The 16304-nt window shown below is 33.4% G+C and overlaps 1 protein-coding gene across 4 annotated transcripts; it reads left to right on the plus strand.

Annotated features, from left to right (window-relative positions):
• The first annotated feature begins 27 nt into the window (after positions 1-27).
• Positions 28-14295, plus strand: LOC135837773 (sex peptide receptor-related protein 2-like). Of its 4 annotated transcripts, none has more exons than XM_065353160.1 (8): positions 28-241; positions 574-1300; positions 1547-1719; positions 4988-5032; positions 6750-7544; positions 7646-8802; positions 12411-13182; positions 13464-14295. In XM_065353160.1, exons 5-6 carry the CDS (start codon positions 6862-6864, stop codon positions 8031-8033), a joined length of 1071 nt encoding a protein of 356 aa, XP_065209232.1. In that variant the 5' UTR covers positions 28-241; positions 574-1300; positions 1547-1719; positions 4988-5032; positions 6750-6861; the 3' UTR covers positions 8034-8802; positions 12411-13182; positions 13464-14295. The 4 variants fall into 4 exon arrangements, 3 of the variants coding, with proteins under 3 accessions (XP_065209232.1, XP_065209230.1, XP_065209229.1); XM_065353158.1 differs by having other exon boundaries at positions 49-263; XR_010557251.1 differs by lacking the exons at positions 4988-5032; positions 6750-7544; positions 7646-8802; positions 12411-13182; positions 13464-14295 and having other exon boundaries at positions 55-263; positions 1547-1798.
• The last annotated feature ends 2009 nt before the right edge of the window (positions 14296-16304 follow it).

Below are 16304 nucleotides of genomic sequence, written 5' to 3' on the forward strand. Positions count from 1 at the left end.
ACGTAGGCACGTAATTTTAAGATTACCTACGCCCAATATGAGCTAGCCGAGTTGTAAATATCATTCATTCAATAAACCGAATATGAATACGTTGTCGTTCCTATTTTGTTGTTACAGATGAATACATGGTTTTCAAAATGATTGAGTTACAAGTGTAAAATATCGATAGTTTTATTTGTATAAATGTGTTTGAAAAATGAAATGCGAAGGAAGCACTGAAGAGAACATTGCACTTGCCAAAGTATGCATAAGTTAGTAACACAGTGAGTATTTTTTCTGTAATTTTACGTAAATATTTTCAGTTATGTCATATTTTGGTGATTTCTGGCATTAACTTCCACTGAAAAAGCAAGATTTTGCAATTTCGGAGAAAAGCGAGAATTTTTGTCCATTTTTGAAAAACAACAAGACCAAAATCAGAAGTTTTTTGTAATTTTCCACGAGAAAACAACAAATTTTTGTTAATTTTCGAAAAACCGAGAGTTTATAATAATTTATATGTGTAGGTACTTATTTGACGGTCTGAAAAAAAATAACTATGTAGCAATAACACTTCACCTTGTTAATTTTCAGATACACACTTTCAAAAAAGTCGATCAATCAAATACCAGAATACTGAATTCAAATAGGAGATATGGTAATGAATAATTGTGCCCCCAATATAACAGAATATCACTCCCGAGGACACCTACATATATCTTTGCGGATACGCGAATATCATCTTCTGTGTCATTGGGACGCTTTTCAATTTATCGGTAATTATGGTATACTCGCAAAAACACATGACTACACCAATGCGCACGATAATTGCACATTTAGCAGCCACCCAAGTGCTCGCAATTATCGCATATATGCCACATTCTTTGCAAGAATTGATTCGAGCTCATGATAACCCAATAATCGAGCAACTGAGAACAGAAATGTGGGAAAGGTGTTCATTTTATTCTTGGCATTTGACAGCCACATTCACCCATATATCATCATTGCTTACCGTAATACTAGGAATTTGGCGGTATATGAGTATCATTTATCCATTGGAGGAACCCAGCTGGTGCAAAACGCGCACTACACGGATCATCATCATTGTATGCTACATTCTGGGTATAATGGCCTCTGTACCAGCCTTATTGGGTACAAGTGTTGAAGAAGAATCATTTTGCCACCATGGCAAAAATATAACGATTCATCGATTTCGCCTTCGAAATACAGAACACAATTTTGCGTATAGAGCTAATTTTCTATTTTATGGAATTTTGTTGAAAACCCTTCCATCAGTCGTTCTGACTGTAATTACTTCCAAGTAAGTACAATTTTACCCTTATTTGACTGATGTGAGGTCCTTGTTTTTTTTGACGATTTCGGCGCTTTTTTTTGGTGATTTAGGATACCTACCCTGCTAAATCAATGAACAATTAATTACAACCTTTAAAAAAAAATAAGTCATAATTATAGTTGAGCATACCTACTTATATGTAGGTAGATCATTCCGTACGAAACTATATACTCTCAAAAAATTATCCGCTCATCACAAAATTAAATTTTTCAGACTGATTCTAGCTTTGCATCGAGCAAAACTTCGCCACGAACAACTGACCGGATACATTGTCCGAAAGGATAAGCAAACAATTCAGCTTACTAAAATGTTCCTTATTGTTTTGGTCCTGTTTTTGACGGGAGAGCTACCCCATGGAATATTCTGTTCACTGACGGCGATCTACGGTACCGATTTTTATTACAAATATTATTACAATTTGTCAGAGATATTCAACACTGTAAATAATTTCTGCTCTTGTACTTATTTCATAGTCTACTATACTTTGAGAGATAAGTTTAGGAACGCTTTCAAAGCAATAATCAAGTGCCAGTAGCCTTCTCCACCTATGTGCCCAAAATACGTTTGCTTCTTGCAATGCGAACACAATCAAATAATGTAATAAATGTAGTCATAAGAAGCTCATCATGAAACTGAAGCATTTGAACTGAAAATTAATTAATATTTTGGCATGGAATAAGACGATTTTTCGGCTCAATGTCCTATTTTTCAAGCTCTTGTTATGATTACATATTACATTCAACTCCAGTATTGTTATACTTACATAGTTGGCAGAATTTTTGGCATTTCAACATGTTCCCAAACTTAGTCATAAAAATTTTGCCAAATTTCAGCTGAATTCATTTTTTGTCATTTTTATATCGATAACCCATAATACTTTTTTCATGTTTATTTATACCTACTAAGTAATTTTAATAATATTTTGTGCAATTTTTCTTATTTGGCCTGATTTCTTGACTCATTAAATCTTTACAATAGAAGAGAGATAATAAAAATTTTCAGATTGCTACGAGATCAATCTGTAATGAAAAAAACTACAATCAAAATATCTAAATAAAATCTAAAACTTCCTCAATCACCAATCATAACTTTTCAATTACGAGTGAATCGGATAACACTTTGAAAAATTCTGTTTATCAGTTTCACATCATTACCAAAGGAACCAATTTTTTCCGAGAATTTGTAACGCGGTGTTCTGCGTCAAAAAGGAAGTAATGTAGACGATTTTCCATCCCCCCCTTATTTATCGATAATTATTTTATCGCGTTTAGATACGAACAACGGAAACTGCGATATAATTTCAAACAAACATAGGTAAATAGATTTTTTTCCAATGATTATGAATTTTCCAGAAAATATTCCAAGTTACATTTATGTAGGCCATAAAAATTCCAGCAGCAATGAACAGATGGTTTTCAAAGTGATGGAGTTACAAGTGTGAAAATATCAGCATACCTAATTGTTGAATTTATAAAGTCCTGGCCATGCTTTTAAAAATTGGTGGATAAGTTGACTAGTATTTACGGGAATTTCTGGAAATATTACCAGTAATTTCTGGAAATATTACCAGTTATTTCTGGTAAATTACCGGTTATTTTTGCCAAGTTACCAGTAATTTTTGCCAAGTTACCGGTAATTTTTGCCAAGTTATCGGTAATTTTTGCCAAGTTACCGGTAATTTTTGCCAAGTTACTGGGAACTTTTGGTAAATTACAGAATATTTCTGGTCAATTACAAGTAATTTCTGGTAAATTACAAGTAACTTCTGGTAAATTACGGGTAATTTCTGGTAAATTACGGGTGATTTCTGGTAAATTACGGTTAATTTCTGGTAAATTACAGGTAATTTCTGGTAAATTACGGGTAGCTTATGGCAAGTTATGGGTAATTTCTGGTAATTTTTGGTAAGTTACGGGTAACTTTTGGTAAATTACTGGTAATTTTTGGTAAATTACTGGTAACTTTTGGTAAATTACTGGTAATTTTCGGTGAATTCTGGTAATTTTTGGTAAATTACTGGTAATTTTTGGTAAATTACTGGTAATTTTTGGTAAATTACTGGTAATTTTTGGTAAATTACTGGTAATTTTTGGTAAATTACTGATAATTTTTGGTAAATTACTAGTAATTTTTGGTAAATTACCGGTAATTTTTATTTTTTGTTAAATTGCTGGTGATTTGAAAAAAAATCTTTTTGCATGTAGTTTTCAAAACTTGAAATTTAATCCAAGAAAACCTCGATTAAGAAGTTGCATGACGTAAATAGCGCCATAATGAAGCATTTTTCACGAAAAATCGTAAATTTTGGGCACCCCTCTCCAACAATGTGACTCTTAAGAGGGTCCAACTGCAAATCTAACTTCATAATCGTGTTCAGCGAGTTCAATTCATATGAAAATGATACCCATAATGTGAATTTTCTTTCATCCCAAAATTGGGGGAGGTGATGCCCATGGCCCCAAAATTGGTGTTTCAAGAAGTTTGCTGGTTTTCTATTGTTTTTGGAGGCCCAAATGCAAAATTGCAGAGTTCTATCACCAGCAGTATCGCTTTTTTTTACGATGCCATGACACAAAAAAGTCAAAAAACACAATTCTGAGTGTTCTGAGTTTTTGAAGATGGCCTACCTGCAGGAAAAATTTGAAAAAAATACCAATTATAGTACTTATGCAGATGTATTTTTGAAAGAAAAAAAAAATTTGTGTGCCTGAATTAGGTAGGTTTGGAGATTCGGCGGTTTCAATTTCTTTTTTGTCAATATCCCCCCACTGGGGGCCAACAAATTATGAAAAAATTCGAGTTGATAGACTTCTGTCTCTTCCATATAAGTATTTTATGTGAGTTCAAAATATTTTATTCAAAACTTGTTGAAGCATGATGTTTTTCTCTAAAAAAAAAAACCGTTTTTTCGCCGTTTTGGGCATTAGTGGCGAGGTGAGGTGACGTGGGAGAAATTTTTTTGGCCCCAGCATTTTTTTAAAGATACCCACCCAACAATGTTTCATCAAAATTACAAAAATCCGAGGTCAGGGGCATTTCACCTATATGTATGTACTTCACCCGGGAATACCCTTTGATCCTAGTGATTTTTGATCTCCAATAAATTTGAATCATTGTTATTAGATCAATCTGTACGAGTATAGTGAAAAAAACAACAAAATATCAAAATAAAAACTATACCTAGAACTTTCTCAGGGGTCAGTCGTAATAGGTATTTCAATTATGAGTGACTCATATACCATTCTGAAAAATTTTCCTTATCAATTTCGCATCATTACTAATAAAGGAAACAATTTTTTTCGCGAATTTGTAACGGTATGCTGCGCCGGAAAGGAAGTAAATATAGGTAGACGATTTTCCATTTTTTTTCCATAATTTATATCGATAGTTACAATTACGTTTAGATACAAACAACGGAAACAGCGAAATAATTGCCAATGAACATAAACACATTTTTTCGCAATGATCGTGTCATTTCACCTTCAATTCTCCAGAAAATATTCTACATTTATGTAGACCATAAAACAGCCAGGTTTATTCAAGCAAACGCATCGAGAGCATCAGCTTTCAGTACATTGTTTTAAAAATAATTGATTTACGAGATTAGAAATTTATCAGCTGAATTTTATATATTATGTGTTTGAAATGTTAAAGGCGTGGCAACGAAGAATACATTGAACTTGTCTAAATAATAATACGGTGAGTTTCTTATCTCTTATTTACGTAGGTGATTATTATAAGTAGGGTCACGGGTGGTTAGTTGTCAATAATTGTTAGTTGTCAAATTGCGTTTTTAAGAGGATACGTGAACGCTATTTCCACGAAACCTTCATAATAACTTCATGCTATACCTACTAATGTTCCAACATGCAAAATTGGCAACATAGCTTTTTATTTGGGGATACAGTTTTGAAAAAAGTGATTTTACAGGTGCGAAGTTACACATGTTAAATTGGAACTTTTCGTTTTTAAACATCAAAAATTTGTCAAAAGTAAATGAATTATACATCAATTTAAAGGAAATTTTATCACGGATTCAGTAATCACATGTTCAATTACAAAAAATTTTGAAATGAATTAAATTTTTTGGTACAAAGATGAAAAACGAGAAGTTGTTAGTTGTCAAAAAATGGAATATTGTTAGTTGTCAATGAGATAGTTTACCAAAATATGCATCAAAGTGGAAAAATATTTTTAGAAAATTATCTATTGCATTATTGAATCATTTTTTTTCTGCCTTTCATTCTATAAAACGAATAAAAAGTTGAATTGATCGATTTACCTACGCAAAAAAAAATTCAAAGAATGACCAGTCAATTTTCAAGTCGTTTATGGATATTTTTTCAAGTTTTTGGGTTTATCTAAAAGTTTAGTCCTTCTCACGTGTTATCTTTTTGAAAATTTTCGAAAATTGAATTGTAAGTTTTTTTTATTAATAGTGAATGCGTGTTTGACAACTTACAACAGGGGTGGTTGTTAGTTGTCACAAAAAAGTGTCTCACTAAATCCACCATTAACTATTCATCACATGAACCAAAATTCAATTTTAAAAAAAGAAAACACGCGCAAAGAATCAAGCTTTCAAATGAGCCCAAAACCGCAAAAAAATATTCATAAATGGCTTCAGAAACGTCAAAAAACATTTTTTTTTGACAACTAACCACCCGTGACCCTACTCAGTTCAAAACATCATTCTCATAGCATTTTTAATCGATGTAAGTACATAACAATTAATTTTCACCAATACCTACACTTGAATTCAGCATTCATTATTTGGGAAAAAAAACGAAAAAGAGCTAAAATACTTAAAGGGTCCACGGAAAGAACCAGGTAAGTCACTTTTTTTCAAAAATGAGTTTAGGGTTCGATTATTAAATTCACACTGAGGAGTAGAAAAATGTAGTCCATTTAAATTTTGAAAAAAATCGATTTTTTGTGGTTTAAATGGCCTTTAAAAAAAAGAGGAGGGGAGAGAAATGAGCCGAGATCAATTGTGAGGCGGCAGGAAGAAAATTTCAACATCGTTAACTATTAAGAATGCGAACATTTTTTCATTATGTCATCATAATAATCGATTTTCATCGAATCAAGTTGTTGCAAAACGCAATTTTTCGATTTTTTGCTTGATTTTTTCACGAAAAGAGTGACTTTTCAAGTTGTGACTGGCGTATCTCTCTTCATTGTTTTTCTAAAATGCCTCAAGTTGTGTTTGTGGGATGTTGTGTGATGTATTTCCAGTCATTACTTTGATGAAATTCAAATTCACCACAAAATTGGAGCATTCTGATACTTCGGACCCTTCACTTATTATGGTCCAATTTTGCCAAAGTCGATAACTGTAATCGTGCAATTTTATCATAAATTATGCTCATTGTCATTATAAAATGTAATCTCTAAAATTGCACTTCGTTTTCAGTGGTTTCAATTCGACATTCAGATCAACGCAAATTACATCGTCCCATACTGCATTCATCTGATCGCATCGAGTACCCGACCACTCATCAGCCCAGCGATAAAATAAGTCAAATATGAACTGCTCAGAAGATGAATTGCAATATTACTCATACGGCGATCAATATTTATGCGGTTACACCAATATACTCACGTGTATCATAGGAGCATTTTTCCACACATCCATCATAGTGGTATACACCAGAAAAAATATGATATCGTCCATGAACACCGTTCTCGTACATTCGTCAGCTGTAACTCTGCTCTCAACCATCGTATATCTGCCCCATTCATGGCACGAATTCATTCGAGCAAATTTGTACACAATCGAAAAACACAGGCAAGAATCCTGGGAAATAATTTCGCTCTATTCGTGGCACTTGAACGCTGTTCTCTCCTACACTTCGACAGGGATCGCCATAATGATGGGTGTATGGCGATATATAGCTGTCATTCATCCATTGAAAGAACGTTACTGGTGTAACATGAGAAACACTCGGATAGCAATTGCTGCCTTGTATGCGGTGGCTATTGTGGCTCTTATACCAGCTATCAATGAAATGAAAATTGTTGAGACGTATAAAATACTCGGGCTTGATGGATTTATGGCCAAGAACTGTACAGCTGGCAATCGAACGAAAATTTACGAAATGAAGATCCAAATTGAAGATAACGATTTCGCCTACTTCGTCACCTTTATATGGTATGGTTTGTTGCTGAAAACGTTGCCATCTATTTTTCTCGGTGCCATCAGTTTGAAGTGAGTACACAGCTATAATAATCAAGCTCTCGAATTCAACCACAAGTTATGTAGAAAAAATTGATTCCATTCAATAAACTAAACGTTTGATTATTTTTCAGACTGATTTTAGCTCTACGTAAAGCGAAAAATTTCCGTCAGCAAGTGACCATTACAAGATCTCAAAGTAAACCGAATTCAAGATCCTCGAAGACTACTCGTACTGATCCCACTGATCGCACCACAAAGATGTTATTGATGATATTGGCGATATTCATCATCAGCGAACTTCCAGACGGTATATTCTGCACATTGACTGCGTTCCGTGGTAAAGAGTTCTTCCACAAATATTATTATCCATCGTGGGAACTAATTACCACACTGGTTCAAGTTTGCGATAATTTAAATTTCATTGTGTTTTATACGATGAGTAATCAGTTCCGAGTTACTTTCAAAGCTCTGTTTCGCAAAAGAAATGGGGATATGTCTGATTCTCCAGCCAATACCTAATGCCCCCTGAATTTAAACAACGTTTACATAAGAGTAGGTAGATACTCGATTGTTACCTATTTACTTCAGCAAAAAATCCATTCCGTGTTGTTGAGCATTATAATGAAATTCCATACCTATTATTGTAATTTAATTTTTGATGATTGTTACCTACTCATCACATGTACTTACCTAATGATACTTTCTTATTTGTTATCCTAATTACCTATCTCACATCGTGAATAAAATATATCCATTTTTCTTCAAGAAAATCATATTTCGCTTTAAGATACGTATGTAATACTGGAAAACAACAGACATTCAATAATTTTTTTGCAGATTAATCTGAAATCATGTGGATTTGATTCTTTACATAGATTGAATACAATGTATGTATGTAGTAGATAAATAAAGTAGATAGGTACATCACAAACGTCAAATTTAGATAAATGCTTCATCAGTCATCACATATTTGAAAAGATCGCTACCCATATAAGCGATAATTTGTAACCGTACAATCAGATACTCAACTTCCATGCAGTTCATCTAATCACCAAATTTGACATTTTTTTGTTAGTCGCCTTCCTGTGTCCGTGTAATTTACAAGTGACCAACAAAGTTATATGCTATTTTTTAGAAATTAAATTATGAGAATACGTACCTATTTTGAAAATTTGAACTTGAAGTTGAAGAACAATATTTCAATAATGTTTCTGGAATAAATCAGCGAAAACATGAGATCGAATGAACTTTAGGTACACCCAGCAAACGTAGGTACCTACCTAATTAAGTAAGTACAATATTATTGAGATTCATTTTTCAGAATATATTTCTGACTAGTAAACTTACATTCGAATAAATTCAGAATTTTTCCGAGATATTCTCTTTTTAGATTGATTCTACAGCAACAAAATTCAAAAAAAGGAAGATCGCCTTTAGAGAAATCTTCCTATGTACATATCTGATTTTTTTCTGTTCTTCGAACCAATTTTTAAATTTTCTAGATCACGTCTTGAATACCTACCGAATTTCAAAATTTTATCGCCTCGATTATTTCATGACTAGGATTATTTGGACTAAAAAATCGCAATAAGTTGGTATCTACAAGAAATTTACTTGAGGCTATCGGGATCTCGAGATACGTAGACTGTAAAGATGAGGTGAACTTCTCCTTGTAAATTACTGGTAATTTCTGATAAATTAGAGCCTAGAGATGATTTCTGGTAAATTACAGATAATTTCTAGTAAATTACAATCGATTTCTGGTACATTACGGGCGGTTTTTGGCAAATTACAGATAATTTCTGGTAAATTACGGGTATTTTCTGGTAAAGTAGGGTAATTCCTGGTAAATTACCGGTAATTTCTGGTAAATTACCTGTATTTTCTGGTAAGTTAGAGTAATTCCTGGTAAATTACCGGTAATTTTTAGTAAGTTACAGGTAATTTTTTGTAAATTACAGGTAATTTTTGGTAAATGACAGGTAATTTCTGGTAAATTACAGGTAATTTCTGGTAAATTACAGGTAATTTCTGGTAAATTACAGGTAATTTGTGGTAAATTACAGGTAATTTGGTTAATTACAGATAATTTACCAATTTTGGGTAAAATATCAGTAATTTCCAGTTATTTTCAGGTAATTTCTGGTAATTTTTGGAAATTTTCTGGTAATTGAATTCATGGTAAATTATTGGTAAATTACTGACAATTTCTAAATTCTGGTAAATTCATGGTAACTTCTCTGGTAAGTAAACTACTGGTATTTTTTTAGTAAATTTCTGGTAATTTTGGGTAAATTTCTGGCAATTCTTAGTAATTTTCTGGTAATTACATATTGATAAATTACTGTTAATTTTAGTCAAATTTACGGTTAATTATCGGTAAATTGAAATTACTGATAATTTTAAAAATCTGGTAACATTCAGCTAATTTTTGGTAAACTACTGGTAATTTCTGGTAATTTTTGGTAATTATTAAGAAACTACTGGTAATTTTTGGTTAATTTCGGGTAAATTATTAATAAATTAAAATTATGGGTAATTTCTAAATTCTGGTAAATTTTTGGTAATTTTTAGTACATTTCTGGTAATTTCTGGTAATTTTTTGATGAATTACTGTCAATTTTTGGTATATTACTGACAACTTCTGCTATGTGAATTAGGTACTGATTATTTCTGGAAAATTACCAGTAAGTATAGTAATTTAAAATTTCTGGTAAATTACTGATAATTTTTAAATTCTGGTAAATTACTGGTAATTTCTGGTAAATTACTAGTAATTTTTGGTAAGTTGCTGGTAATTTTTGGGTACGTTCTAGTGAATTAATAATCATTTTTGGGTAGCTTCATAGTCATTTTTGAAGAAACAGTAGTAATTTCCATCAAGTTAAGGTAAATTTACTAGTCATTTCAATTTTATGGTAAATTACTGGTAATTTTTTGGTAATTTCTGCTGAGACACCAGTAATTTTTTAATGATTTCTGCAATGTGGGAATTTTTCTGTTATCTCTGGTCATTTTTGGGTAGTTTTTGGTGAATGACTAATCATTTTTGGGTAACTTCTACTCATTTTTGAGGAAACGGTGGTAATTTTCATCAAATTACTGGTAAATTATGATAAATTACAACTCGTTTCAATCTTATAATGGTAAATTACCTAGGTACTGGTAATTTTTGGGTAATTTCTGCTGAATTACTTGTAATTGTTGAATGATTTCTAGAAAGTGGAAATTTTTTGTATTATTTCTGACAATTTCTAGTAAATTTTTTTATAAGTTTTGGTAAATTACAACTAATTTCTTTGTTTTTTGGTAAATTGTTGGTAATTTTGGGAAATTTCTAGTGGATTTCTAGCAATTTTTGGTAATTTCTGGTCATTTTTGGGTGAACACTCGTAATTTCTGTCAAATAACTGGTAATCGCTGGTGAATTACAAGTCATTTGCATTTTCTGGTAAATTACTGGAAATTTTTGTGTATTTTATATCGAATCACCAGTAATTTTTGGATAATTTCTGGAAATTTTTTGTGTATTATCTGGTAATTTTTGAGTGATTTCTGGAATTTTTTTGGTAAGAAAATTTCTGAATTTTTTTTTCAAGTTTAGTAGGTAAATTGAGGAGGTGGATAGCAAAACGCAATAACTCCAAAATTACGAAAATTGAGTTTGATATCTATCCTTATGTAAAATTCAACGGGGAATCCATTCCCGGTGTCAGATTTTGTCCATCAGTTGAATATCATAGCGCAATCGAGGAAAACAAGTCTGATTTTAGAGCTAAATGCATTGAAAAATGAGATTTTGTTTGCAAAACGCAATAACTCCACTACTTTTTATACATTTCAGTTGCGCAGATGTGGTAACACTGTTTTTTTTCATCGGGTGGGTACTGAAAATCGTTGGGTAGGAGTTACTTAAAAAAATGGTGCTTTCGTTGCCACTCTCTGAATGCCATATCACACACAGGAATTGTTTGAATTTCACATTCCAGTTTTTTAATTGTTTTTTATCGAAAATTCTCGATTAAACATCAATTTTTTCAAATAAAAAATACGTTTTTTTGCAGAAAAACACCAAAAAAAAAATTTTGCGTTCAAAACGCAATAACTTTTTTTTCTTTTCCTCACTGTGCTTACCCAGGTGACCGAAATTTCGAAATTGAGTGGAAATTTTATTTGTGGCACCTTCCCCTTTCATTTGACACCAATTTCGGAACTCGACCCCCCACCCTTCCCCTCCTGACAATTTTTCCTAACTTCCCAAAAAAACCAAAAATGGAGTTATTGCGTTTTGCTATCCACCTCCTCAATTACTGTTAATTTATAAAGTTTGGTTTATTTGTCGTTGTTGAACTCGCGAGCATCCATTCGTGCTCAGGATTCGGACCCTGAGTGTCCTCTTTCTGACCAGAATCAACCATTCGAGGTAATTATATGATTTCAGAAGCCTCTATTTGACCTTCCCTCCTCCCCTCGATTTCTTACTCCCTCATTCATAAAAATTGCCCGTTTAAAAAAATTGTAATTTAAAAAAAAATAAGTTTATAAAATTATTTGTCAACAATGTTTTTTTTTTTCAATTTTGACTAAATCCAATATATTTTTTGTAACTTTTTATCTCAAAATTGTAAACTCGGGATAGGGTTTATTAAACGCTTCAGGAATTCACAGCACCATTGAGTTGTTTTGAAACTTGCTCCACCCTAATCGTAAAATCTAGCTATTGAAAATAAGCAAATCACTCGATTCAAACTGATGAAGTGAGCTGCGATATCAGATACCTAATCCATATGGTATAATATTAGCGTGTGAATCAATCAGAACATTTTTAAAATCTCAAATTCGAGTCACAAGGGATTGACATTGCGAAACTAATAATCTACCTCTTTTTTTTTTCAGTATTTCTACAGTTTGAAAACCATGAAGATTTTCAGTTCGAGCTCGAATCTCAGAATTGGTTCGTTTTTCATTTTTCAACCGGGATACTGAATCCAAGCAGGAAAATGAATAATAATTGCTCCATCAACACGACTGATTATCATTCCCGAGGCCACCTATATCTATTCGGATACGCGAACATTGTGTTCAGCGTCATTGGGACTTTTTTCAACTTATCAGTGATGATGGTATACTCTCAAAAACACATGACTTCTCCAATGCACACAATAATTGCACATTTAGCAGCCACCGATGTGCTCACAGCTGTGGCATACATACCACATTCTTGGCAAGAATTGATTCGAGCCAATTATAACATAACTATTAAGACAATTGTGGAGCACAGAACAGAAAACTGGGAACAGTGTTCATTTTATTCTTGGCATTTGACAGCCACATTCACTCATATATCATCGTTGCTCGTAGTAATGCTAGGGGTTTGGAGGTATATTGGCATCATTCATCCGTTGAGGGAACGCAGCTGGTGCAATACGCGGAATACACGGATTATCATCGTTGTATGCTACATTCTGGGTATACTGGCCTCCATACCAGCCTTTTTGGGTACAAGTGTTGCAAAAGAGTCAATTTGCCGCAATGGAACAAATATAACGATTCATCAACTTCGGATTATGGATAGAGAAGATGATTTGACGTTTAAAGCTACTTTTTTGTTTTATGGCATTTTGTTGAAAACACTTCCATCAGTTGCACTGACGACAATCAGTTGTAGGTAAGTAAGTGTCTATAATTTTATTCAAACCGATTTATTTCAGATCCATTTGGCACGTTGAATGAATTCAAACGATTTCTAACACAAAATATAAGTCTGCATTTGTACTCTTCATTAGGTAGATGATTTTAGAGTGACGCTCGATCAATTAACCATTGATCACATCTTTCAAAAAAAAAACTCTCAAAACAAAATTACCCTCGATGATAGATCAAAATCATCTCATAAAAATTAATACGTTCAAAAAAATTATTCACTCATCACAATATTCAATTTTTCAGACTGATTCTAGCCTTGCATCAAGCAAAACTTCGACACGAACAACTGACCAGAAACACGAGCACACTTTCCAACGAATCAAATCGAAGATTTACCAGAAAAAGAAAACAAACAATTCAGATTACTAAAATGTTACTGATCGTTTTAGGCCTCTTTGTGACGGGAGAGTTACCCCATGGGATATTCTGTTCACTGACGGCGATTTACGGTACCGAGTTTTATTACAAATATTATTATAATTTGTCAGAGATATTCAACACTGTGAATAATTTCTGCTCTTGTACTTATTTCTTAGTCTACTATAATATGAGCAATAAGTTTAGGAATACTTTCAAAGTATTAATTAAGTGCCAAGAGCCTTCTCCACTTATGTACCAAAATACGTTCGCTTCTTGCAATGCGAACACAATCAATCAATGTACTAATGACGTAGTTATAAGAAGCTTCCCATAAAACTATGAAGCAGTTTTAGCAGTTGAACAGAAAATTAATTTGTTTTGGCATGGGAAATACTTAGGTACCTACTAAGATTTTTCGGCTCAACATCCTATTTTTCAAGCTGTTGTTATGATTATTAATTTTAAGTCCAGGTATGTGTATATTTAATTTACGTATGTGGTATGTATTTGTGTAATAGGCTACCTTACCTATCTATTTTGTATTGATAATATAATTTATGCAAATTTACAAACCTGGCATGCAATCAATTTGTGATTTACCTTCTATGAATTCCTGGTAATACCGAGTAAATAATTTAACGTAAATTTCTGAGAAACTCTTGTACATACCTATTCCATTATAGATTTCCAATAAAACCACGTGATTTACTGTAAATTTCCAGTATATTCAATTTGACTTTTAAAAGCTTAGAAAAAAAGAAAAAATTTGCAAAATTATGTCAAAGACCGAAAAATTTTAGAATGAATTTCATGGATTCCGATAACCAAGTACAAACCTACTAAAATATTATAACATGTTATCCAATTCATGAAAACTTGAAAATCGAAAAATTCTTGTCGATATGTTAGACAATTAAAGGTACAAAAAAATTGATCAGTTTTCAAAATTTGCTTTTAATGATCGATTTTTTTGCAAAAAAAATATCCATGATTCAAATCCAGCCTCTCTGAACCCACACATTCATCAGTGCTGCAGAAATGGCCAACTGATTTTTTTTCTTTCTTTTAAGTCAGATAAAAGGATAGAAACTCTGACATGAAATTGAAATGTGAGAGCTTGCTTATTTTTTTCATCAAAGTTTTTAAAAGTCAGGTCTAATTTTGAGAACTCTTTATAAAATCACAATCTTTTACAAGTTCTGAAAAATTGGACAAAATTTGAAAAAGTCTTGAATACTTTTCTCAAGGTCATTGACCCATCTGTTTACCCACTCAAGGTCGACTACGTTCCTGTCTAGTTTCTTAAGGTCATTGACCAGTCAGTATGCTTCCATGGTCATCTAACTTCCTGGCTGGCTTCACAAGTTCATTGACCTGCCACTATTATGGCATTTCAAGGTCATCCATCCGGCCATCTGTCGGTCTATATCTAGCTATTTAAGGTCATTGACCTGTTTGACTGGTTTCTTAAGGCCGTCTTCCGGTTTTTTTTTTGGTCTCGTAAGTTCATTGATCCGCTGATACGGATTAAAGGACATCTGTCTGGCTCGTTAAGGTCATTTACCTGATGCCTGGTCTTTCAAGGTCGTCTGTCTCCCTTCTCAAGGTCATTGATCCGTATGTATAACCTCTGAAGGTGGTCTGTCTGCCTGTACGGTCTCTTAAGGTCCTTGACCCGTCAGGACACCTTTCCAAATTTGTCTGTCTATCTGCCTGGTATCACAAATTCATTGACGGGCTAGTACAGCTTTGCAAGGTCATCTTCGGGGCTTCCCAAGGTCATTGACCCGGTTGTCTGACCTCTCAAGGTCATTGACCTGTCACTAAGGCATTCCAAGGTGGTCCACAACTATACATGTCTGATTTCTCAAGACCATTGACCTATATATCTGACCATTCAAGGTATTTGACCATCAGTATATAGCTTTCCAAAGTCATTTTGACCACTTGACGTCATTGACCCTAATGCCATGCCTCTCAAGGTCACTGATCAGTCATTGATCAGTATGTATAGCCTCTCAAGGTAGTTTGTCTACCTGTTCGTCCTCTTTAAGGTCATTGACCTGTCACTAAAGCATTCAAATGTGGTCAACAACTATACATGTCTGATTTCTTAAGGTCATTGACCTATATATCTGACATCTCAAGATAGTCTATCAGCCTTACCATCTTCCCAAGGTCATTGACCTGTCAGTCCGACCTCTCAAGGTTGCCTATCTGACCATTCAATGTATTTGACCATCGCGGTATATGTATATAACTTCCCAAAGTCATCTGATTGACCACATGCGGTCATTGACCCTAATGCCATGCCTCTCAAGATCATTGATCGGTCATTGATCCGTATGTATAGCCTCTCAAGGTGGTTTGTCTACCTGTTTGTCCTCTTTAAGGTCATTGACCTGTTACTAAAGCATTCCAATGTGGTCCACAACTATACATGTCTGATTTCTTAAGGTCATTGACCTATACCTATATCTGACCTCTCAAGGTCGTTTAACAGCCTGACCATCTTTTCAAGGTCATTGACCTGTCAGTCCGACCTCTCAAGGTTGCCTATCTGACCATTCAAGGTATTTGACCATCGGTATATGTATAACTTCCCAAAGTCATCTGCTTGACCACTTGAGGTCATTGACCCTAATGACATGCCTCGCAAGGTCATTGATCGGTCATTGATCCGTATGTATAGCCTCTCAAGGTGATTTGTCTACCTGTTCGACA

The sequence above is a fragment of the Planococcus citri genome, chromosome 2, assembly GCF_950023065.1.
Source record: "Planococcus citri chromosome 2, ihPlaCitr1.1, whole genome shotgun sequence".
Classification (NCBI taxonomy): domain Eukaryota; kingdom Metazoa; phylum Arthropoda; class Insecta; order Hemiptera; family Pseudococcidae; genus Planococcus; species Planococcus citri.

Excerpts from the sequence above, each read along its gene's own strand:
- LOC135837773 (XM_065353157.1), top strand. The coding sequence starts at position 12,515 with ATGAATAATAATTGCTCCATCAACACGACTGATTATCATTCCCGAGGC. Across the intron at positions 13,183-13,463 it reads CTGACGACAATCAGTTGTAG|ACTGATTCTAGCCTTGCATC; the intron begins GTAAGTAAGTGT and ends TCAATTTTTCAG.